At 40.2% G+C, this 23,242-nt stretch overlaps 1 protein-coding gene across 3 annotated transcripts in view; it reads right to left on the bottom strand.

The window, feature by feature from the left end:
- LYPD6 (LY6/PLAUR domain containing 6) overlaps positions 1 to 23,242 on the bottom strand; it is a 124,625-nt gene that overhangs the window by 14,386 nt on the left and 86,997 nt on the right. For all 3 annotated transcript variants that reach the window (XM_043576662.1, XM_043576660.1, XM_043576661.1), the window contains 2 exons: positions 12,435 to 12,623; positions 4,789 to 4,887 (listed from right to left, as the gene is read on the bottom strand). In XM_043576662.1, coding sequence (XP_043432597.1) covers positions 4,789 to 4,887; positions 12,435 to 12,552 — 217 coding nt within the window. In that variant the 5' untranslated portion in view covers positions 12,553 to 12,623. The remainder of the gene's footprint in view (positions 1 to 4,788; positions 4,888 to 12,434; positions 12,624 to 23,242) is intronic.

Below are 23,242 nucleotides of genomic sequence, written 5' to 3'. Positions count from 1 at the left end.
ATAGCAGTCACAACTGTGTTACCTCTGAGAGGTAGGGTGTAATGAGTGGGGGACCCTAGTGGCCTTCTGAGGTTCTGTAGCTTAACACGGGTGACAGACACACAGCCTGTGCAGTTTGTGAAAATTCAATGAGCTCAGCACCTATGACCTATTCACTTTCTGGTATGTATGTTAAACTTTAAGTTAAAAATTTTTACTTAAAAGAAAAAGGAGGAAGTCTAAGGCTTCCATTTAGCAATATGACAAAATAGATCACCTGAACACCATTTCATTACATAGCAGCCAAGAGTATTGGATAATATATAGCCAATACTTTCTATAGATATACAAATGAACTCTCCTGAAAGTGAAGGAAATTCCAAAAGCCAGCACTAGGCTCTGAGTTCTCTACCCAGGATGGAGGCGGGGCTGGGAGACGTTAACAGATAAACTATAAGAAGATGCAAGGCCTGGGGTCCTCCTGGGGTTTAGAGCTAGAGTACAGACCCCTATCGAATGGTAGAAACCCTGAAGGACTATATCCTAAGATTGCCTAAAAGAGAAAAAAAATCCACCCTCAGGTAAAGTAAAACACAAGAACGGTCTCAGCCTGGGCTCCATCTGAAAGAATCAACAATAAAGAAGTCTTTCCTGGAAACATGTAACCATGGAGCTTGTCTTCAGTTATGCTGGGGACCAATTTATGTATTTCCTACTTACACTAGATAACAGACAGACATATGAAGAGTCCTCCAGGGTCATGTCCAGCTTTTCCTTGCCTTCTACAGAAAAGCTGTGAGCAGCACAGAAGCCAGAACCCAAAGGATATGTGTCCCTCTGTCTCGAGATTTCTCTTGGTCTGATGTTGCATCAGTAGTAATTTCAAGGGAAGATTTTGCCTCAAAGAGAGGCATCTGTACTTCATAATCAAGAAGAAACATAAAAGCCTTGGCTGCTTAGGCATCCTCTACAGAATGAGCTTTTTTGAAAATTATAATGTTTTTGACTTGACATTTAATTCCAGAGACTCTTAATAAATACTGAGCCCCATTCTCAAGGAGCTTTTAATCTTGCACATAGGCAAAATCTGTGAACTCAGGGCATGTTATTAACTCTTCTTTGCTTTCACCAGTTCCTTTAAATGGTCCCTCATATAATATAATTTCAAGATCCTTTCTGACTAGAGTTATTGCACAGGAAGTGCTCAGAGACCAAAGCCTAAACAGAAGCCAACCAAGTGAAACAATGAGAGTCAGTTATGGAGGGCTCTTAAATGCTCATGTCCTAAGGCAAGAGTATGGTGTCAGGAGTCTGTTAAGTACTGGAAGCACTAACAAAGTGATGGAGAAGAAAATATTTGCCTAACACACACTTGAAAAGTTAGAGTGACGGGGAACCTGAGTTAGCTAGAGGAAGGTGGCTGATGCCACCATTTTCCTACAGAGTGATTCTAGTTAGGATGAAGCTTTCTGGATGCTTATTTTACCAAATGATGATTCGCAACAAGTCTGTCGAATCTGGAAGCAAGCTTACCTCAGCTGCTAAAATACAACAGTCTCTATTTACATCCATTTGACTGAGTTCAGTTTTAGAAAATTCTTAAGATCCAGGCGAGCCCCTGAGCAATTTGGAATGTGGGCTTATTCCATGGAGATAAGATTAAATACCTACATAAAATTGTGTTGTTGTTGTTGGTTTTTTTGCTTTCAACAAGTTATTTTCACATCATGTGATACTTAAAACCTAGCTAAATGTGTCATAAAAATAAACAAAAACCCAGGAATATCGCAGAAAGCTAGGATGTTTTTCCATAGCAGCTACTGAGCCCTGCTTACAAAGCCTGTTGGTAGTCCTATAGCTGCTCCAAACTAATAACAAACAGAAAAAAATAAATCTAGGGTCAGTCAGTAGTTTTCAGTAGTTAGACACAATTCATATTTTAATCTAATAATAATGATGCCATTTTCATCATTAGAAAAATCTGGAGAAAACCCAGAGGAAGAAGAAAATTGACCGTGGCTTCGTCTCTTCTCAGGTTACAGCTTTAGTCCCCATTCCTTACCTGATGTTCAAGGCCTCACAAAAATAAACAAACTCCACCACTTTGCTCCTACTATTCTCCGACACAAATTAGTTGCTGTACCCAGTTCGGGCCTCTCCCTGTCCATGGAGCACACCTGGGAATCCCATCTCCGTACCTTTGAGTCGCGTGACTTCTCAGAAGACACGTCTTCTTCAACATCCTACTTCTGCTGCCTACGCGTAGGGCTGTTGCCTCTTCTCAGCCCACAATGCTGCCACTGGCCACCTCAGTCCCCACAGAGTAATTGTCCCCATAAGCTCCCACAGCACTGAACGCCAGGCTGCATTTGGTACTTGCTTTTGTCCTGATATTTTTGACATTTGATACCTTCAGATTTTATCTCCCCTAACTGGGGAGCTCCCTGAACAAAGAAACCAGATTCCTATCTTTCACTGCATGATGCCCCCCAAAAGCCTGGCGTGGTGGTTCTGTGTCATGAAGCCTCAGGGCAACACTTTCCATTTATCCTTATAAATGTAAGGACAAAAAGATAAAAGTGGGAGGAAAAAAGGGAAAAGGGGGAAATTGTGTGAACGCTGTGATACTTTCAGATATCTGTACTTTGGAAGAATAGATTTTGACCTTTGAAGAAAGCATCCGAAGGGATCTTCCTCTTTTCCTGAGAGGAATTCAAGCAGAGTGCTACTGGTCACCTGTTTTTCCTTTGTGACAGGGATATACTTGCACACCATCAGACTTGGACTGGGCCTCTATGAAATCTGGCCCAAAGCCTGAGAGCACCAGTTCACGATCCCTCCTTGTCCTCTGCATCCCCTTTGCTAGGCAATACTGAGGAAAGCACTGCCACATTTCCTCTGAATATGTCTGACTTGTGGCAATGGTTTCAAAAGCTAATCTGCCAGCTCTGTCCCTGCTGGAACCATCCCAAAGTTGATTGGCTACCCAAGCAAATCACCTTGTGTTTGTCCAGAGTCACTGTTTACAGTGGTTCTCAAATTTTTCTGCATATTAGAACTACCCAGGGAGAGTTCAAAAATCCTTATGCTCAGCCATACCCTGTGCTATTTAAATATAAATCCCTGACGACGGACCGGGCATCAGTGTTTTAAAATCCCGTCCCTCCTCCCCCATTTCAATGTACCATCAAGTTTGAGAAGTGGTGGTTAAACCAAATCCATCAGCAACCTACCCAAATGTTCACTCTGCTGGGGAAACGTTAGAAAAACACTGGCTTATTCCAAAATAAGCACAGGACTACAGAAGGCAATGCAGACAGGACTTATCTTTGATTACCGGGATGGCTGGATATCTAGCTTGTGAATCAGCCAATCTTTAGCATCTCCATGTTTTTCTCTTCCCTGTGGTCTTTTGGGGCCCCATTAACATCTCAACCTAAAAGTAAACAAGCGGAAGCTAGAAATGACAACAGTACCTTTCACTCTCTATTAGTGGGGGGAGGCGCTCCCAGTGGTTCTTGTCCCTGACCGTTCATTAGAATCACCTGTGATACTGAACTACACCAGCGCAGGGCCCTCATCTCAGAGATGCAAGTTCAAGTTCCCTAGAGCTGCATTTCTTACCATGTGGTCTCCACACCAGCAGCATCTGTATCACCTGGGAACTCCTTAGAAATGCAAATTCTCAGACCCCATCACAGACTTACTGAATCAGGAATGGGGCAAGGGGAGAGGCATAAATCTGTGTTTTAATAAGCCATCCAGGGAATGCTGATCATGCTGGAGACTGAGGACCACTGGTCTAGGGAGGGCCAGTGATTTTGAAGAGATCCATAAGTGTTTTTACTGGGCAGCCTAGATGGAAGTTCATGGGCAAAATACTACTGGCTTAGGCAGTTGACACTTGTCTTTTAATTGCACTTTCCATGTTCTCCCAATGTCCAGTCCTCCAGAGAAGACAGGATGCCTTCCACTAGGGTATGAGACTCCTGCGTTATGTAAAAATATAATAGATTCAGGGTTGGTGTGTTCAGTCATTTTAACAACTGGATTAAGTCATCAGCGAAGCCCATCTACTCACTCAAACATTTGTCAATAAAATGTTCTGTCCTCACCATCTCTCCATCAAATGAACCGACTCTCCTCCAAAATTAAAATAGCCAATTAACAGTGACTCCATAGCTAAATATAACCATCTTTTTATTCAAAAGGATAAAAGAGATACAAATATGGATGTGAAGCATCTACTTCATTTTGAAATGGGCCTTTGGGTCAAAATGTCATGCTTCAATTGGGCATCTATCTCTTCCTTCAAAAAGAACTTAATGGCTTAAATAGCTCAGGGTTGTGTGTGTGTGTGTGTGTGTGTGTGTGTGTGCAATGATGGCATTTAGAATTCTAGCTTTCATGCAGTCTCAGAATAGAAGCCTCTGGCAAAATATGCAATAAATGGGATCTTTATATGAACATCAATTCAAACTTTATATAAAGGAAGTTACTGTGTAATGACTAATGCTTTAAAGAGTGGCCAAAAGGCTGGTTGTTCTCCTCTTGTCCTCCCTTTGGCTGGGGAAGAGGGCAGCCAAAGCCGGCACTTACCTCTACTGGCACTCCAATGCTGCTTCATGAGGAAGGGGGCAATCCTATGATTAGCTGATGTCTCTGAGAACCTTTGATGATAAGAGATCTACTAATAGCCTTAGACAAGAGAAGTGGCTGAGATTTCAAGCATGCCTCTCTCTACCTATGCATCAAAGTCAACAAGGCTGTTCACTCATGAGCACCCCAATCTGTATACTGAGAGTTTACCTCGAGGACAGTAGATGTCTGGAGCCCATCGGTTGCACTCATAATTGTCTGCTGCCTTTTCACAGGTGAAACACTTAAATCCACCAGGATATGGCGTGGCTAGAAAAAGGATCAAGAGAAAAAATTAATTTTTTAGACTGAGCACAGAATCCTGAAGGTAGACATTTTCATTTTTTAAAAAGGATTCTAAAACCTGGCAGTTTCTTACAAAACTAAACATGTAACTACTATATGACCCAGCAGTTACACTCTGGGGCATTTATCTCTGAGAAATGAAAACTAAAAGTCACACAAAAGCCTATATGCAAATGCTCACAGCAACTTTATTTGTAATAGCCCACAACTGGAAACAATCCAGATGTCCTTCAATGAATGAATGGTTAAACACACTGTGGTACCTCAATACTATGGAATGAATACTAGCAATAAAAGTAAACTATTAATACATTCAACAACTTGAATGAAATTCCAGGGAATTATGCGAAGTGAAAACAAAAGCAATCCAAAGGTTATATTCTGTATGATTCCACTTATTTAACATTTTTAAAATGACAACATTTTAGAAATGGAGGCAATATTAGTGGTTGCCAGGGGTTAGGGATGGGAGCGGTTGGGGGGCAGGGTGAGAGGAAGGTGGGGGAGGGGAGGCTTATAGAAGGGATTCTTGCGCTATTAAAACTATTTAATGTCTTGACTTGGTGATGGATACACAAACTTACACATGTGAGAAACTGTGTAGAACTAAATACACACACATACAAATGAACACAAGGAAAATTGGGGAAGTTTGAATAAGACAGGTGGATTGACTATATCAATGTTAGTAACCTGGTTGTGATATTATTCTATAGTTTTCAAATTGTTACCGTTGGGGGAAAGTGGGTAAAGTAAACATGGGATCTCCCTATATTATTTCTTATAGTTGCTTATGAATATACAATTGTCTCAATAAAAATTTCAATTAAAAATAGGCACTCTAGGGGCACCTGGGTGGCGCAATTGGTTAAACATCCAACTTTGGCTCAAGTCATGGTCTCACAGTTTATGCATGAGTTTGAGACCCACATCAGGCTCTGCCCTGGCAGTGAGGAGTCTGCTTCAGATTCTGTGTGTGTGCATCTCTCTCTCTCTGCTCTTCCCCCGCTTGCACTCTCTCTCAAAAATAAACATTGAAAAAAAAATAGGCACACTAGATTTCCAGTGATTCATTTTTATGTGTCCACTTATATAGCTATGTCGATATGTAAATATAAATATTAGGTTGAATCATTAAAAATTTCCTTATGTTTGACCATTTTTGACCTATAAAAGTGGCAATTTCTCTGATTCAATCTGATGTCTTTATCTGGTTGACTTGATATGGTTAAGAATTCCTGGGGACGGTAAGTAGCAGCTAAGAAGAGTCTTCATTACTAAAATGTATGCTGTGCAGAGGTGACCCTCCTAAGGGCTGTCTTGGGCCCATATCCAATGTCCACGGGGCAGCATGCTGAGGGCACATGTGGATATGGAGGCATTACAGGCTTTTAGCTTGTGTCTGAGGGATGGGGAATTCCAGGAGGCCCTCCTAGCCCTCCCCCTCTCCACCCCTTAATTGGCCCTTCCTGCCTTCTGAAGAGTACAAGTACTCTAAAGGTACTTATATCCTTGCCTTCATTTATGCTCAGGCACAGGGGGGTCTGGTGAGTCATGCTCTAGAGAGTACCCGGCGCATGCGGGGCCTGGTGGGCATTTAAGGATGAGCATCCATAGAGGATGCCAGGAATGCCAGGTTGTCGCTGTCCTTTTCGCTGATGCGCTCTTACTTGCACTGATATGCTTTTACTTACTCAACTTAGAGTTTTGCCTCTCGTAAGCGGAACTTTCGTATTTTTTTTTTAATTTGTAAAATTACCTGGCCTCTTTGAAAACTACAAACACTCAAACACTTCATCTGCAGGAGCCAACTGTTCTCCCTCGCAGATGGCTGAGCCTGCACATCCCACTGGTGGAAATAATCATCTCAGGGTAAATTGCTTTGCCCACATGGAACCAATTAAGTATGTTATCAAAAATAAATGAAGGAGGAGGCAGCAGCTTAAGGCCAAAATTATGGGCCAGATTTAACTTTGCTTTTCACCTTGCATAGAAGAGCTGGCATCCTTGTACTGGCTTGCAGTATCTCACAGAGTTGACTCTGACAACAGTCAATAACCTAACATGATCAAAACTCAAACTGTCTAAAAAAGACAAATAACTGGACATTTTTAGGGGCCAACTATGTTCCTGCAAGTAGTTGGTGAGTCAAGTTCATAAGCATAATGAAAGTGAGTGCATGGACTGCCTTAGACTGTGAGGGACGGAGAGCGGCTAAGACATTGCCATCCAACTGCTTCATTCCCAATGAGGAAATGTCACTGTGGGGAAACACGTTCTCCCTAACATACAGTTATAGTAAAACAGAAGTAAACTATTTTGTAAAACCGCACACAAATAATTTTTAGGTCTCCACATCCCACCATCAAGATAGGTGGGTTACATTTGTATTGAAAGATTCTACTTAGATATGCACACCTGAAGAATTAAACACAAATAGCTTCCTGAATTCCAAAGACATTAAATATTCTTATGGACCCTTAAATTAGCTTATTTTTACAAATATTGTTATGAGAAAACCCATACGAAATATTTTAGGACACTGTCCTATCGGATACATTAAAAAAATAGTTTCACTATCAATTTAAAAGTGTGTCATATATTGGGACAGCTGGGTGGCTCAGTCGGTGGAGCTTTGGCTCAGGTCATGATCTCATGATTCCTGAGTTCCAGCCCTGCATTGGGCTCTCTGCCATCAGCACAGAGCCCACTTCAGATCCTCTGTCCCTCTCTCTCTCTGCCCCTCCCCCACTTGCACATGCTATCTTTCAAAAGTAAATATTAAGAAAATAATTTAAAAAATATGTAATACATAAATAAGTTTAAAGGAACTTTAAGGCAGCTGGTAAAATTTGAAGAATTCTCCAAGTAAGAGTTTTGAAAAAAAAAGATGTAAATGATTTGTCAAAGAAAAGTACTTCTCAAAAACTTATCATCATATTCACCAAGGTTTCTGACTGCAAGCTAGCCGTACCACTTCAGCTTGCATGATTAATTCACAAGAGCATCCAATTTTATCTGTCTGTCACTGCAGCCAGTAAAACTTTTCACTGGAATGTTGGACTAGTGATTCCTGGAAACTTTCCCATCAAAGAGATAAATTAAGAACTCTGAATGAAGATTGATGATCCAGCCACTACAAGAATAAACTTATTGAGAACCTGGCACTAATTGGTTGTAGTGTTCCCAAATTTGGATTATTTAATAGATTCTTCAAAATGATCTTTTGCAAGACGAGTGACATATTAAATTAAATACTGTCATTTCTTACACAGATAGGCCTGGGTTCTGAAATTAACCCAAAGTATAGAAAAACTTAAATAGGAATATGGGCTAAAGCCCTATGGTAGCAAAGTGAAGCTTTGTTCAAATCATTTGAATCTGAATGCGTTTATCAGCACATATCATGTACAATTAATCAAATGATCTTATTTTCGGTGAGTTTTACTTTTAAATCTATAACTTCGTATCTGTGTGATTGTCAACCATGACAGCCTCGTACTGCTTATAGGAACTTGTATTTGCACCTTGGGAGGTACTACTGATCAGTGAATAATCAAACCCTTTTCAATGACCTGTCTCCACAAACAGACTCAGCTTTAAGCGGCCAGTTATAGCACAATACCACATAAATGGTTAAGTTCCTCCCTCTGGAAATATTTAACCAAAACTAAGGTCTACAGATGAGCAACTGTCTCCAGTAACTTGCTAATTGATACTGCATCTGATAAAGAAGTTCTTTTTTTAAAAGGAAGGAAGGAGGTTCCTAAGAGATGTGTTATTTTCTTCTTTGTTACTTCAAAGCATTACAGAGCAAGTAGAGTTTCAAACCGTTGTGGCCCCAGCTGTGAATGAATCTAATTTGGCTCTTGATCACAGAGTTAATAAGCTTAGTGTTCTGTATTTCAGGGCATAAGTCCTTGGTCCCTCAAGACTAGGTGATTGTAAAGAAAAAAAGAAACGCCAAAGTGCCCAGTTACTTCCTGTAATGTAATCTGTCCATTAAGTCTCATGGTCAGCCATAGTTCAACCGACTATAATTCATTCGTAAGGCGATGGAAGAGATTTCATCTTTGTTTCCATCTCTTGGAACTTCTGCCTGGACAAAGGCCTTCAGTTTCCAGAACTGTGGTGAGAAGGGAATCTTGTTTTAAAATGTATGCTGATAGGTAATGCATCCAAACTTGTTTTATTCTTGCCAAGTTAATTTCCATTGTTTTTGGAAACTGGATGCAAACGTAAAATTTCTAGAAATCTAATAAATCGATCTTCTTTCTCAGTCTATCTAGCAACAAAATATTGTCAGTATAACTTGAATATTATGAATGTATTTCTGATGGCAATGCATTTCCTGGTACCTTTCCAGAAAGTGCCCTTACTCCCTAAAACTTGCATAGTCTGGAATTATGCAAAAACGTCTTTGGCTCACTATGTGGGCATAAACAAGCCCGCTCTAGGGATATAGCCTTTGTTCAACGTGACTAAGGAAAGACTCAGAATATGCAACCAGAGGAAACCTGGATTTCTCAGGAAAGGTTTCTAGTATAAGTAAAGAAATGGAGGCCAAGAACCGGTTGAAACCACGTAGGATGTTAAATTCTGTGATCTCATGTGACATCTAGAAACCAAATAAGTCACTCCATTTCTCTGAATACTAACTCCTGTTTTGAATGTTTTATTAGTCTTTGTATTTTAATTATAGGGTGGGAAGAAATTCATCATTTTTCACATGAAAAAGAAAAGAAAAACAAATTATAGAAAAGAATGTTATCGAGGGCAGTGCCTCAAATCTGAAAGCCATAAAGTTGATTTCTTTTAAATGTTAGAATCTTCAAATATTAGGGGACCAGGGAGCAAGGGAGATTAGTCATGGGATGCTGAACTTTCCCAACCAGGGTTTCAATCTCAGCCCCCTTACAATCTCTTAGGGCTACTCAGAGCCCATGGCAAATGAGTTTGTTTGCCTGGTGTGGAAAACTTGCGTGCCTTCTCAACATCTCTGGCATCATTGATTTCTCCTTGGGTAGGTTCTGAGCAGTAGCTAACATTAATGGAAACTGAATCTCTCGCTGACCCCAGAAAAGCTGTTTGTGCCTCCATCTACAAAGTGAGGTGATTATATCAATAATTCAAAATCAGAATAATCCCACACCTCCCTCATGTATTTTTTATGGTCTATGTTCTACAGAAACCTGCTTCTTTGTAGAGAGATCACTCCATCTAAACCTGGTCTAGTGGGTGCTGCTCAGGGGCAGAGGACCATGACCTTTTAAAAAATCAAAGTGCAAAAACAAGCAAACAAACATCAAAAACTTCTGAAATAGTGTGGGGGACATGTGCAGTAGGAATCACTGACAGTAAGAATTTTTACTCCCCATGACCAGTCACGGAGGCTCTAAAAAAAACCTCTGCCCAGAACTGCTGGTGAATCATCTATGTCTAATCTAGCTTCGAAACGACATCCTCTATCGTCCATATCTCAAAATCATATCAGAAAACCCCACCAAGTTTTTCTATATGGTGAATTCTTTTTAATCAGGCTATGGCCTACTTAATTAACATAGGCCACATAAACTTTCCCACCAACTTCTAGAGAGCAGGAGTGATTGCTCCCCTGGCCTGGCAGAGCCCATGCTTCAGAGATTTCATTCCAAAATGGACTTTTCGGATAGGGGCCTACTCAACCCAGGCACTGATCCCCCCTAAGACTGGCACAGAAGTGGTGTGTGTGTTTGTTTTATTCTTGCTCACTTACATCCAATCCCCTTGATTTCCCTTCCCACTCTGTGTACAATCACAGCCTCAGAAGAGGCCTGTCTTTCAGCGAGGTGACCACTGAGTCAGTCACTGAAGCGGATGAAAAGCCCCACAGAAGCTGAAGGATTTAGCAATCAAAACCGAGATTGAAATTCAGATTTTTGTTCACCAAGTCTAGTAAAAAAGCATGGCTCTTTAGAGAAAAGAACAAAAGGCAATCCTAAAAAACACAGCAAGTATCAAAGCACCTTCTTTTCATGGTTACTAAAATAAACAGCCCTCCAAAAACAAGCAGCCAGAGAATCTTCCCACACAATTAACCAGTAGGCACCAGCCTTTTACTGGTGAGAGTACACAATAGCAGTAAGACTGAAGAAACTATTTGCTGCGTGTCAAAGTGTACTTGGAGTTAAAAAATTAGAGGGATGCATTTTCAGGAACCTCAGTTTACCATCTAAGCCAATTACAACATCATAAGCAACAAACATCCAGTTGCCTATTATATATGTGCCTACTATTTTATGGATATTATCTCTAGTCCACAAAATAATGCAACAGGGTATATATTATTTCAACCACTCTAGAAATGTGGAAATTAACAATAAGATTCCCCTAACATTTATTGAGCATTTATGTTGGCTCACACGCATCTAAGTGCTTTGTATGCATTCCTTTATTTAATCTTCACAAAGTTAGGGAATTTATTTCAAGCCAGAAGGCTACAAAGCAGTTGAGCTGGCCGCTGACCCAAGATCCAAGCCCCTGTGCATTCCTTGGAACACCTCTCATCTAAACCAGAACACATACACATTAATCATTCTAACCGTGTAGCGCTGAAGGAATCCATGTCACTGTCTCCACTTAGTGGACTATAAGAGCCTCAAAAGCAAGAACTATGTTTTATTTACCTTTATATTTTCCATGCCTATCACTACGCTTGACACACAGCAGACACTCAAAAAATGTTTGCTGAACAGAACATTTGAAAAGAATAATACACCTCAGGGCGAATGCTAAAGGTCCATATATACCCATTATACCCGGCTCTCACCACCACAGGGGCAATGCAGAAGAGGATTCAAACAGAAATAAAAGATAAGATAAATACAGAGATGGAGACCCAAACAGCAAGTAAATCTTCTGTGTTTCCCAAAGTGTGATCCTTAGAATATGTAACAGAAGCATCTGAAATTCTTGCTAAAAGCAAAAATTCATGGGTATCGTCCAGATATGTGCAGTCAGACACCCCAGGGAAGGGATCTGGGCATCTACATTATTATGCACTCACTCCCTAGATGATTCTTAAACACAGGAAACCAAAAGGGATAGGGAATAGGAAGTTGTGGGAGGCAATTATGCTGAAACTGAGAATCAGATGCACAGACAGGAAGACCAGCTATTATCTTGCCTACAAAGGACTGATCTTTTACAAATACCTTCCTCCTGGGACATGCCAGTTCACTTTGATAACTGATTGAGAGCTGGCACAAGTTAAAGGGAAGGGTGTTCAGAATCAGAGCGATTGTGCTGGGAACAGAGGAAACAAGCCTTAACAATTTGCCTTAAAATAATAAAACAGACACCCTACAAAAAGGTGAGGGTAAAACATACAACATCTTCAGTAGCACCTGTACCCCCCAATTAAGTCATCCAAGGTACCCCTGCATGGAAGGCTGCCTTCTCCTGTCCATTTTCAACTCACATCTTATTCAAAGCAAAGTGACATTTCTGCAGTGAAGAGAACAGAGTCTTACTTGAAGGGTGGAGGTAGACAATGTCTTTCACTGTGAAGTCTCGCGACTGAGCGGCTTTCAGACAATCCGCCAGCAGGCTCAGGAGCAGGAGCCAGGCCAGGGCAGGGCCAGGTTCCATGGCAGACTGAGGCGTCACTCATACAGGGGGCCTGGGAGCCAGGACTTGGGACAATGGAAGAGAACTCGCACCTGAAATATAAAATAAGACTCATCTCAGTGTCCCACTCGAGGAAACCAGGAGAGACCTGGCAGAGCTCCTGTGTTGGTAGGATGGGCTGGAGGGAGACAGGGAGCCAAAGGCATAAGAAAGTGGATAGACACGGAGAGAAACTTTAGAAACAGTAACTTTAGAGCACTTGGAACATTCCAGCCCCAATCTATCCCGAATCAGGTAGCTAACGCTCCACTGGTATCCATCCCCCCTAATATCCAGCAGAGATGGTATCAAGAGAGATTGAATTTTAATGAAATCCGGGAGGATTTTGCCAGAAGGCTAGGGGATGTCTGCCAGAATGCAACAATAAATAAGTCAAGTACAAAAGTTCAGAAGCATTTCCTTGATAGTGGTGACAGCCAGGTATGAGAGTGCAGACGTCCTGTGTCATGGTGCTCAAGCAAACTTACACAAGGTAGGCTTTCATATTCGCGGGGGGGGGGGGGGGGGGGGCGCGAAGAAATGTAGGTAAGTTGGCCTCTCCCAAAACACAAAGTGCCTTTACAGCTCAAAATCTCCTTAACTAATAATATTGGCTGGCTGCTGTTGAAGCCCTTACAAATATATCACTTAATTCCCCCAACAACCCTATGAGGGTTACCCATTTTCAGTAAACTGAAGTCCAGCAAATAAGCAGAGGAGTTGATTCAAACGGAGACAGTCTGGCCACTGACTCCACATTTGCAAACTCTAGGCGATACTCTGTTCTTCCAAAGACTGATTCAAGGTGTATAAACTTAAGCTAATAAAATGAGGTCAAAGGATCCCAGTAGCACTAAGCAACCATCATTTTATCCTTTATTCTGGTTCTGTCCTTTTCAATTAAAATTGAGAGCAGTCAATTTTTTTACTAGGGTTCAACTGTCCAACTTACTAGGAATGTAGATATATATCTTAATTTATACGTGCTATTTTCTTGCCATCTTATTGCTTTCCTATAGAGTCTGTTCTTCAGGCTCCACTCTTTTGCAAATACCATCATTCTATTGCCCACAAAAGGGGTGATGTTAGATATTCACCTTATTTTAAACTGGTGGAGAAAAAAAACCAACACCATTTGGACATTTTGTTTACAAATTTTAACACAAAGATTCAATGAGATTTTAAAAAGGCATAACAAAATCCTAAAATTATTTTGTCAAAATAAATAGATCAAGAGTAAATATATTACAAAACAAAATCAATACAGAAAATCAATATGAACTAATCAGATATTAATGAATACTAATCAAAACAGGATAGAAAATATAAAAATAAATACAGAAAATAGAACACTCGAATAGACACAACAACTGACATAAGTGGTTTTTTTTTTTTAATTACAGAACAGGAAAATACAAAATGAATAGTATTATGATAACTTAATTAAAAATTGTGAAGATTAACCAAAACCAAACAATACACAATGCACTCATATGAACTCCAGATGGACCGATGCATTCATTGTTCTTTAAAAAATCGACAAACTATTAGGAAATAAGAGTAGAAATCTCATCACCCTGTGGCAGCTTGATGATGCCAGCCTTGCCAATTTCATGCTCATTCCCCATCTTCCGTTTACATTTGGTTCCCCAGGCGAATGTGCATTCAAGAGGAGAATAAGCTGCTTGCTCCCTTAATGAGTGTGGCTGCCAGGCACCGTGTTAGGCACTTGTTTGAAAAATATGGTAAGAAAACAAATATTCATGATATTTCTCCTCCGCCGAATGACAGAGACCAACATGATCTCATCTTAAATGAACGCAGTAGTGCTCCATTTTACATCCACTGTGGCCAGGTATGGTTGCACCTGAGGAGCAAATCTACCCTGCATCATCACGCCTCAGCTCCTCACAGTCTGCAGCAGGGCCCAATTTGAGAGGGATGGGGAGGAAAGCTATCGGGTTTTATTTTGATATAACCTAACATTAAGTATCAACGAGCTGCCAACCTAAGTTCTTTTTAATGTGAACCTCACTGTCCACACCAATACTTCATATGTACCAAACAGTGCATTTATTAAAGCATTTCTCAATCACAGTATTCTTCTGGTGACTGGTTTAAAGGTCTCCCTCTGCACGGTACTCACACTAAGCATTATTTAATGCCATCTGAAATTTACCTTACCTCCATAGCATGGCTACCAGCCACAAACCCTCATTCCACAGCATGTGTGTGCTACATCTGAGCAAAGAGGTAAAGAGCTAGATGCCTGGATTTGAAACCTTGCTCCAATGCTTTCTTTCTGTGCAACCTTAAGTCAGTTACTTAACCGCTCTGTGCCTCAGTTTCTTCATCTGCAAAATGAGGATCATAATGCTACCTACCTCAAAAGTTTATTACGAGAATTAGGTAACATAGCATAAAGCACTAAGAATAGTGTCCATCACATGGTAAATACTGTATAATATTTCCCAATATTTTTACTACTACTGTTTTGTTCAAAATGTAGTTTTAAAGTCAATGTAGTTTTCTAAGTAAAGGTAACTATGATGCAAATGTTGTCTTCTAACTGAAAGTAAATATGGTGCCATTTATTTGGGTTCAACACACAGCTCACTTTCCTTAAATCAGAAAAATATAACAATTTCCAGAACTACTATGTATGACAAATCACAATCCACACGTCTCTTTCTCCCCAGCATCTGCCCCATGGCCAGCCAGGCAGGGAGGGACAAAGCAGGTGTGAGACAGGGGAGGGCACGTCTTGCCACCAGCATTATGATATTGCCTAGGCTCATGCAGACCCAGGTGACCTCCTGCCATCCTTCATCAACGAAGCAAACAGATGGGTGATGCCCATCTACACTCTCTCCATATCTCCTCCAAGCCACCCTCCAAGGTCTATGTCCCACCTCCATGACCTTTACATTCCCACTTTAGTTAGATTTTACTTGTATAAAAGATATTGAGAGAGCATAGGTCTCGTATATCCCTTTGAAGCACATGTCTCCATTTTGTGTGCTCACACATGTGTTTAGAGTTTCCAAATTCTTAAAATAGTTGAAACTTGATTATCCCAACACACTTTACTCATGAAATTGTTCCTTTTTTAGAAAAAAAAGAGGAAGTATGTATTTTCTAGGCATATGTATCATTAGAAAAAACACCAAAATGGTTTAGAATTTCTAATAATTTTAATGGTTTTCTTTTTGCTTAATTTGTATGCTCAAAAATTTCTGATAAGCATGTATTACTTCAGTAGAGGTTTTTTTTTGTATATTCATAATTTTGTACAACCATCACTCAGTCTGGAACATTTCCTTCAAAACTCTTGTACCCATTAGTGGCCACTCCCAATTCCCTCCTCTCCCCACCCCTGCAACCACTAATCTACTTTCCATCTCTATAGATTTGCCTATTGGGAACATTTTCTGTAAACAGAACCATACAACATATAGTCTTTTGTGTCTGGTTTCTCTCAGTTAGTATGATATTTTCTAGATAAATCCATGTGGTAGCATGAATGGGTATATCATTCCTTTTTGTGGCTGAATAATATTTCAGTACATGAATATAACACATTTGTTTATCCATTTATCCCATTGATAGACATTTGAGTGTCTTCCATTTTTTGACTACTGTGAATAGTGCTGCTATTAACATTCACGTTCACACTTTTGTGTGGACATATTTTTAAGTTTTCTTGGGTATATACCTAAGAGTGGGATTGCTGGGTTTTATGGTAACTCTGTGTTTAACTTTTTGAGGAACTGTCCATCAGTTTTCCACTGTGACTGCACCATTTTACATTTCCATCAGTAAAAGACCAGTGTTCCAACGTTTCCACATCCTCACCAACCCTTATTTTCATTAAAAAATAGTTTTTATTATAGCCTAGTGAGTGTAAAGTGGTGTCTCGTTGCATTTCCCAAGTGACTAATGATGTTGAACATATTTTCACGTGCTTATTGGCCATTTGTATATCTTTTTGGGAATAATGTCAACTCAGATCCTTTGCTCATTCTTTAAGGGGGTTATTGTCTTTTTATTGTGGGTTATAAGAGTTCTTTCTATTTTCTAGACTCTGGACACTAGATCCAGACACTCAGATCATTTGCAAATGTTTTCTCCCTTCCTCTTTTCACTTTCTTGATGGTGTCCTTTGACATACAAAAGTTTTAATTTTGATGAAGCCCACACATTGCTTTTTATAAATATAGATTTTGTTCCCATATACAAGTCAAGCCCAACATAGCACTAAAAAAATCTGCACACAATGCACAGTAAAAGAACTTGTCTACTTTGTAGTAGCCAGGGCTATATTTTCCACCTCTCTTTCCCTTAAAGAAAAGAGAATGGGCAGAACTGTTTATTAATATCACCATCAACTGCTTACATTCCTGCAGTAAATCATGAAGCACTACTCACTCTATTATTATATTCTAGGAACTAAAAAATGAAAGATGAGTTACATGCATTCACAATTAGTCTAACCATTCCTGAAATATGGGCTCTGCTGAGGGGGCTGTATTTTTTCTGTACAGATTCTCAGTAGTCAGTGAAGCTTTATTCCCTAAGCCTCTCAAATAGGATGCTGGACATGCTCAGACAATACGAAGGGTCTTTCCTAGGACTTTGACGCCTTTCTCTGGAGTCCACAGTGCCTTTGGACTGTCCTAGACATTTAGAAAAGATGTTGCACTTCCATTTTATGTGCTGCTATTTGAATACGCACTGAGGACCCCATCCCTGACTCCAGTTCTCTTTATGAAGAAGTACACTCTCATTTTCACAGCTCTGTGACCTTTCATTTGTTATTTATGAGCTTTTGCAAATCTAATACCACTCTGACAGATTTAATTTGTGCTCTAAATTACCTTTGCATGAGTTACTCAACTGCTGGTTTTATTCCAATGGATTACTTGCTACATTCTGAAACAGAAAAAAAAAAATTAGTTCGAGATCTATTCGACTCCCTCCATTTGGGAGAAAGTTGAAAAGAGTTGCATTCTGATTTTCACTGCGTGGTAATACTTAGTATAAAGGAGGATTTCTAAGACTAGTCAGGGAGGCAAAGAGATAGACCCATAACCCAGATCACGTTTTACAAATCCACATCCTAATTGCTATTTTATATAGAGACCATAAAACAAGATACCCCCAATTCCTTAAACTCATCGCTAAGATAATTAAGCACTTTTGGAAGCTACACTGACTAAGGTGCCAATTACCAAACAACACCTCAATATTAAACCAATATATAAGTATTGTGAAGTAGAGAAGTAATACAAGTCTAAGTATTTTTCAATGCCGTTCCTATTGTAATATGAAATGCCTAATATGGGAGCAAAATGAAATTTTGAAGCCTGGAAGATCATGAGAAATCTTGACTTAATTTTCAATAATCCAGGTTTGGTGGTGTCTTAATATCTGAGTAAGTTAATTCAGCTCCCAAAGTATAAATTCAATGCATGTCTTACAAAACTAAGACTACTTAAATATATCATTCTGACTATGGTACCTTCTCACCATTTGGGAATTGCTTATAACATGGTGGTGGTTTTCAAACATGGGTTCATTGACATGTCTCCATTGAGAGACAACATCTACATCTTCTCCCTTTTATTCTGGGACAGCCCTATAGACCAATTGAGCAGAGTATGGTGGAAATAACACTCTCTGGCTTTTCAAGCTAGGTCACAGAAGGTAATTAAACTTACACCCAATGTTCTGGAATGCTCAACCACATAAGCAATCTGAGCACTCTGAGTGCCATGCTGTGAGGAAGTTCAAGTAGTCCACACAGAGCTATGGAGGCTTCATGAAGAGGCAGTGCTGCCCTGCCAGCCCCCAGCTGCTCCTGCCCCACCACCTTACTCCATTCCAGCTCCCGCCACAGTCTGATCAAAACTGCATGGAGACTCCAAGTGAGAACAGCCTGGGCCAAGCTCTTCCCACATTCCTGACCCACACAAACCATGAGAGAGAAATGAAATGATGATAACTACTTTATGCTATTACATTTTGTGGTGATTTGTTCTGTAACAATAGATATCTAGAATATGAGGAACTGGTGTAGGAGAACTAACTAGGAATTCTCATACTCATGAAAATAATCCTATTTTCCACATTGGTTGCAAGGTACAGAAATCGAAATCAAACAGGCTATAATCAAAAGGGGGAGAAAGGGAAGAATTTTATGGTCTCATCTAATACTCCTGCTTGAACATGGCTGGACTTTTAACCCTCTTATCAGGAATTTCCAGCCCTCAACTCTACTTTGTTCCCTCATTTGCTTTTATTCTCATTCAGATCTTCCAGCTTCAGAAGCATTCCCAGACTGTTTTTCAACTGTTCCAGAAAACAACAACAACAACAACAACAAGAAAAAAAAAACACCTAAAAAAAAAAAAAAAGGGCAATCCATCCTTGGACTACAACTGGCCAGGGGAATACGGCATTCCAACTGGCCAGAGCTGGGCTATTAGCATGTCACTTGGACAGATGCATAGTGTCAACTTCATATAAATCACGTAGTTTGAGAATAGGGGAGGTATTGGTTTTCTGAAGGAAGGAAGGAAAATCTAGGTATTGTCACCTGAAGAAGATTTGCTGGGCTAGCAAAACTACACAGATGCCCATACAATTAACAATACTAACTTCTAAGTACCTGCATTAACCTAGAAGTGCAAAATGAAGTTAATGATGGCCAAATGAGTATTTCAGCAAATGGTGGGGAAGTTACCTGTTGACACGATTTCCTTCTCTAAAAATAGAACACCATGCCAGTACAACTTTGCAAATCAAAACAAAAGGCGAAACAATAGTTCTAGTGGGCATTTAGAATCACTTCTGCCCTATGTTCTCCCCTGGTTACGAGATGGCTCTCCTACTGATAGCCATCATGTGGTGCTATTTGGGGTGCACCGTGTTCTTACACGGTCCATCCTACAGGGTGCTGTTGTTTGGACCAGGGTTGGACATTTGATCCAAGCCAGACCAATCAGAGTTCTTCCTGGGTATTTTTCAAGCCAAAACTGGATAAAGACAATCAGCCCTCTCTGGTACAGAAGTCCTCAAGAAGTGAAACTCAGGAACACGTGTATGCCATATTCCTCTCCACAGGGAGGAGGAAGAAGAGAAGGCAGCTGGCTGCCTGAGAGAGCTACTGATAATGGAGGTAAGAGCTGAGCTATGTGTAACCATTGCCTTTTGGGCTAATTGTTAACTCTTCCCTTAGAAGACTCAATCTCCATCCAATAAAAAACATTTTTGCCCAAGCTAGTTTGAAGTCGCTTTCTGCCCCCTGCAGCCAGGAGATCAGACCAACCAATTCAAGACCAATTCTTATAAAAGAGGCCAGCCCCCAGCTTAAATTTTTCTTTGTAACATATATACTTTTTTACATTAATACTTCTTTTTTCTTTTTTTTCAACGTTTATTTATTTTTGGGACAGAGAGAGACAGAGCATGAACGAGGGAGGGGCAGAGAGAGAGGGAGACACAGAATCGGAAACAGGCTCCAGGCTCTGAGCCATCAGCCCAGAGCCCGACGCGGGGCTCGAACTCACGGGCCACGAGATCGTGACCTGGCTGAAGTCGGACACTTAACCGACTGCGCCACCCAGACGCCCCTTACACTATTACTTCTTTAAGGCTTATCAGCTAAAAGGTTAGAGTTGGTTTTAAAACCGTCAATAATAGAGAACTAGTCAGAGATTATCTCTTTCAGGCTTCATAGACACTGATGTTTCCTTTCCTATAGGGAGACAGATGATTATCTATTCCCAATATGAATTGAGGACCTATCTGCATAAAAATCAATGCTTTAAAAAAGTGTGTATTTCTTTTCCTGGAACCCCTTGGCAAGGCTAGAGTTATAGGGAAAAGCTGCCTTTGGACCTTTCCCCAGTCTGATTTAAAGGTCAATTGCATCAAAACCCTTCAATTCCTGAAGGATAAATGATGTCTGGCCTAGTATGCTTAGCAGTATATTCACATTTCCTAAAGATATTATATTCACTCTCTTCTGCTTGTTGGCTGTTTGCTTGTTTGCTTCTTCTATCAATCTGAAGTTTCTAGAGAACTGACGAGAAGGCATTTTGAAATACAAACAGCCACAAGGAGATGGAGTCAAAGAACTCTCCAGGCAGGAACGGAAAACTAGGTACATTTCAGTGCCGGCCTGCCATTTTTTATTTACCTAGAAGGGAGTGGTGGTTTGGAGAAATTTTTTGCTTCGTGTCTTTTATTAAATGCTTCTGTATGTTTAAGAATGTCATATTTTCATTTTACTTGTTCTAGGAATTCTAATCCCAGAGACCTTCCAAAAAATGTGGAAGTTAAAAATGTTTGAACTTGGGGCGCCTGGGTGGCGCAGTCGGTCAAGCGTCCGACTTCAGCCAGGTCACGATCTCGCGGTACGTGACTTCGAGCCCCACGTCAGGCTCTGGGCTGATGGCTCAGAGCCTGGAGCCTGTTTCCGATTCTGTGTCTCCCTCTCTCTCTGCCCCTCCCCCGTTCATGCTCTGTCTCGCTCTGTCCCAAAAATAAATAAAAAACGTTGAAAAAAAATTAAAAAAAAAATGTTTGAACTTATTAATTCCCACTTTCAACTTATTAACAACCACTTAACATAATCTTGATTCTCACCCAGGACAAAAAAGAACGAATCCACGTTAAATATTTTGTACGCAGTAGGGTTTTGCCCAGGGTTCCAAGAATCCTAACCGAGTTTTTGTCCAAAGTCCTTGAAAATTGTTACCATTTAGCCATTTATAACTCAAGATCAAGAAAACTGTAATTGCTAATTTCAGAGATGTGGGAAACCCTCTCAAAATTTCTTACAGGGTAGGAGGGTGAGCGTGTACTCTTCCTGTGGGAAAAATGAAAAAAAAAAAAATCAAATAGCCAACATCAAAACAGCGACTTACGTAAAACAAAAACCTCTATGGCTGTATTTTTTTCAAATCACTGGATTCCTCAGTGGCTAAGTAATAAATCTTAACCAATTTTTCTCATTTAATAAAGAATATGCTTTTAAAAACAAATCTATCCATGCACTCATCCTCCAAATTTCTGATCAACCAATACCTTGAGCTACACAACATGTGTCCTGATAGTGCAAAGACCATCAGGGTTTCATTTCTGTGAAAGGGTATTGGGGTCTGTGAAAACTCACAGTCTAAACTATAATCTGACTATTTGCTCACCGTGGGTTTGAAGGCAAAGGAATGTATCAGATGACCTCCTGCCTCTGTATCATCGGGATAGGAATTCTTCCTTTGTAATGCACCATCTTCACTTACAAGCCTCCATAAATAATGGTTATTAAAGAAGTCTATTATTGTAGCAAAACAGAATATAATAAGATTTTTACATAGTAGTATCCATCCAGGCAGAAAAAGATGTAGGAGTTATTAATAAAAGAAGATTGTCCTTGATAATAGGAACTTTTTTATTTTTGCATCTAAATTAACTCCCTTCTTAGAAAAAAATATTAAGTAGCTTCTTATGGATGAGGAAGTGTAGGTACCTAAACTGACTCCACTCCCTGAATGCTGATACTGAAAGAACCATGTGAGATTCCTCTCCCCTCACATTACTGCATTTTCCTACTTGTCTCCAATTGTCCTCCTTGGTTTTGATTTTACTTGCTCATTCATTCATTCATCATCCCCTATGAGCCAGGGATAAACAGCATTATCTATTATACATGCTGTCATTAATAGTTCCAGCTTAATACTCAAATGATTTAACCCTATTAGTAAAATCATTGATGTAACTCTTAAAATTCCCCACACGGTTGCTAAGTACGTGGGAGGAAATGTTGACCTGCCTTGTATGCAAGGGAGAGATGATACATCTTTGAGTCACTGAGTCAAGAGTGATCATGGTGTGATATTGACCTCTTGTCCTTACTAAGGCCACACATTTGTAAGACACCAGGTAGAGGAGCCAGGTAACACAGTGACTGCACCTGCCCTACACAAACCTCAGGGAGGTCACCAGGCATTACCAATAAGACCCAACAGGAGGTTCAGAGTCCTTCCTAACAACCAGGGCAGCTTATCTGGAAGAAGGAAGAAAGGGAGAAGTGGAACTTGATGGGGATGACCCATTATATTTTATAAAGATCCAGTTAACATCTAAGTTCATATGAATTATTGAATAATTATACTAGTAACAGGACACTGGAAATAAGTATTAGAGAAAACAAAAGATATTAAAATTCCAAAGAATCACAGCCAGGGGTGGACTTACCACGTAGTGAAGGGTAAGCTTCAGGGTCCCTGATTGTAGGGGCCCCTGCCAAGGCCCTATTTCTAATTTTAGGATTGTTAATTCATGTTTTCTTTTCCTTAAGGGGAGCTCCTCCCTAAAAACCTGGATCAGCCACCCCTGACCATAGTAATGCAAAAACAATGTTCATTAGTCATAATATTCTTGCTTTTTCTCTGAAAAGGGTTAGGTTAATAAACAGAAAAGAAATGCTGTCATTCTACTCTCGTGGAAAGGAAAAAAAAAAAAAGTAGGAAAGACAGCACATTAACCAAGGCTGGCCTCAGAACTGGGAAGTGGAATTATAGCTGGAGAAAACAATCAACCAATGAGATAACTACATTCCTCTGGGGCCCCTCCAGCACTGCCCGCGAGCAAATCTCCCAGGACC

This window comes from Prionailurus bengalensis, chromosome C1 (genome assembly GCF_016509475.1).
Source record: "Prionailurus bengalensis isolate Pbe53 chromosome C1, Fcat_Pben_1.1_paternal_pri, whole genome shotgun sequence".
Lineage (NCBI taxonomy): Eukaryota > Metazoa > Chordata > Mammalia > Carnivora > Felidae > Prionailurus > Prionailurus bengalensis.
The sequence above is the reverse complement of the archived record's forward strand: the minus strand, read 5'-3'. Positions and strand labels throughout refer to the sequence as shown.